This window comes from Gossypium arboreum, chromosome 2, assembly GCF_025698485.1.
Source record: "Gossypium arboreum isolate Shixiya-1 chromosome 2, ASM2569848v2, whole genome shotgun sequence".
Classification (NCBI taxonomy): Eukaryota; Viridiplantae; Streptophyta; class Magnoliopsida; order Malvales; family Malvaceae; genus Gossypium; species Gossypium arboreum.
In genome coordinates this window covers 2,084,723-2,086,811 of record NC_069071.1, presented here as the reverse complement: position 1 = coordinate 2,086,811, position 2,089 = coordinate 2,084,723, and the positions used below count along the sequence as shown (strand labels likewise).

Here is a 2,089-nt window from a genome sequence, read left to right as displayed (position 1 = left end):
CATCTTCAAACATATCATTCACTACAAAGAATTTGACTAAAAAACTTGAACTTGATTCAAAAATTATCGAGCCAAACTTTAGGTATCGATTGAGTATTATTCAAGCTTAGAAATACTTGCTTGAACAACTCATGAGCCTTATCAAGCCTTTCATTTTTAATACATATTTTAAATATTTTAATATTATTAAATAATATTTTCATCTTTAGTATATATTATTAACCTTAAAATTAATTATTAGGCTAAGCTTGAGCTTGAATATGCACAAGCTTTATCTACCTCAAGTTCGAGCTTAAGTTTGAAAATTCTTAAACAAGCTTAATTAGTGTTTAGCCCTTATCTGATACCAAATGTTAATGAGTTTTGATTCACTATTAGTACATTAATTAAAAAATTTATATTATATATTTCATTTCAGGCCTTAAGAGTACAATTTTAATTAGCATATAAATATGACTGTTTTCAAAAAAAAAAATTAAAGGTAACTAGAAAGCACATCTCAAGGCCTTCCAAGAACTTATGCATGTGAAGCTTAAAAGAGGAAGAATCCAAAAATAGTTACAACACCGACAATGCAAGTGGTGGCCTTTATTTCAATGGCATTAGAGGGTGTTGGTACTGGTGCAAAGGTCTCACTATCAACAACATCACCCATGCTTTTAGGGCTAGGAGAAGGGGAGTGAGAAACTTCATCATTAGCAGTTGGTGAAGGAGGTGATGAGACCTCCTTAGGAGACTCAACCTCAGAAGAGTATCCTTTGTTGGCATTAGGGTTGTCGCTTTGACTAGGGCTAGGGGAAGAGGAGCTAGAAGAGCTCTTTGGGGCTCCAGAATGAGATGACTTGGGTGCTCCTTCTTCAGACTTTGATGATGACAAAGAGGAGCCATTGGAGGATTGTGACTGTGACTTTATAGAAGGGGACTTGGGGGAAGAAACTAGAGAAGAAGCAGATAGCGACTTCAAAGGTGAAGATGCCTTGGAAGGGACTGGTGAAGGTGACGATTCGACTACAAATGCCCCAACAACAACCATGAAAACAAGTGCAACAACAAGAAGAAGATATTGGCATGCCATCTTTCACTTTTTCTTTTTAATAGTTTCTTATTAATTGTTATCTCTTTTTAATAGTTTTTTATTACTTGTTATCTTTTTTATTAAAAGATTGATATATATATATATATATATAATATGTGTATGTAAGAGAAGTGCTTTTCTTATGAACTATAATTGAACCTTTAACATCTCATAATACTATATTAAAATTTTGTTCTATTGTTGATTGGGCTTGTTTAACTTCTATTAGTTATGATTATTTTCTTTGGAATCAAAATCTAATTTAATAGTTAATGTTTGTTTATATTGGTATTTTTATTTGTAAATAGTAAATTAAACCAAAATTATTAGTAATCATGTTGATACTTATAACAAAACCTTTAAGTGGTTACTATTTAAGAGTTTGAATTTTGAGACCTACAAACTAATATTGATACTAATATTGATGAGATAGAAATTCTTACGGTTTATCTTGTTTTTATTCTAATAGTTGACTACATATAAATATACTAATTTTCTTAACACATATGAAATTATAATTTAGTAATTTTATAAAATATATTTCAAACTATTTATATTATATTATAATTTAAATTTAAATTTAAATTTAAATTTAAATTCAAAATATAAATAAATACAACTAAAATTTAAATCAAAAGTAAATTCAGTTATTCGATTGACTTTGTTATATTTTTTATGTCCTATGTATTATCTAATATCTAATTATCTATCATATTCTATATGCTTCAATGGTTCCATTAAATGCAGAGAAACACGAGTTTTGAGTTCATATTGTCACAAAAGAAAAGCTGAAGTCTCAATGCTTATTTCATGATCTCTCAAATGTTGAGCTTCCATGATTAGAGTGATTTGTATGGTTGAACTTATCTATAACTTCTTTGCTTGTGTGGTTGATCATGGGAAAATAGATCACTTGTAGACCTATTTAAAGTTTTTTTCTTAAATATCTATAAGCCTAAAAGAGCCCCTAGTATTTAGGGGGGGAGGGGGGATGGGCTTCAGCTTCAATAGTCA

At 29.7% G+C, this 2,089-nt stretch overlaps 1 protein-coding gene across 1 annotated transcript; it reads right to left on the bottom strand.

Annotated features, from left to right (window-relative positions):
• Positions 1–532: 532 nt before the first annotated feature.
• LOC108472213 (flocculation protein FLO11-like) lies at positions 533–1,075 on the bottom strand. Its single transcript, XM_017773720.1, has one exon. It carries the CDS (start codon positions 1,073–1,075, stop codon positions 533–535), a length of 543 nt encoding a protein of 180 aa, XP_017629209.1.
• Between the last annotated feature and the right edge of the window lie 1,014 nt (positions 1,076–2,089).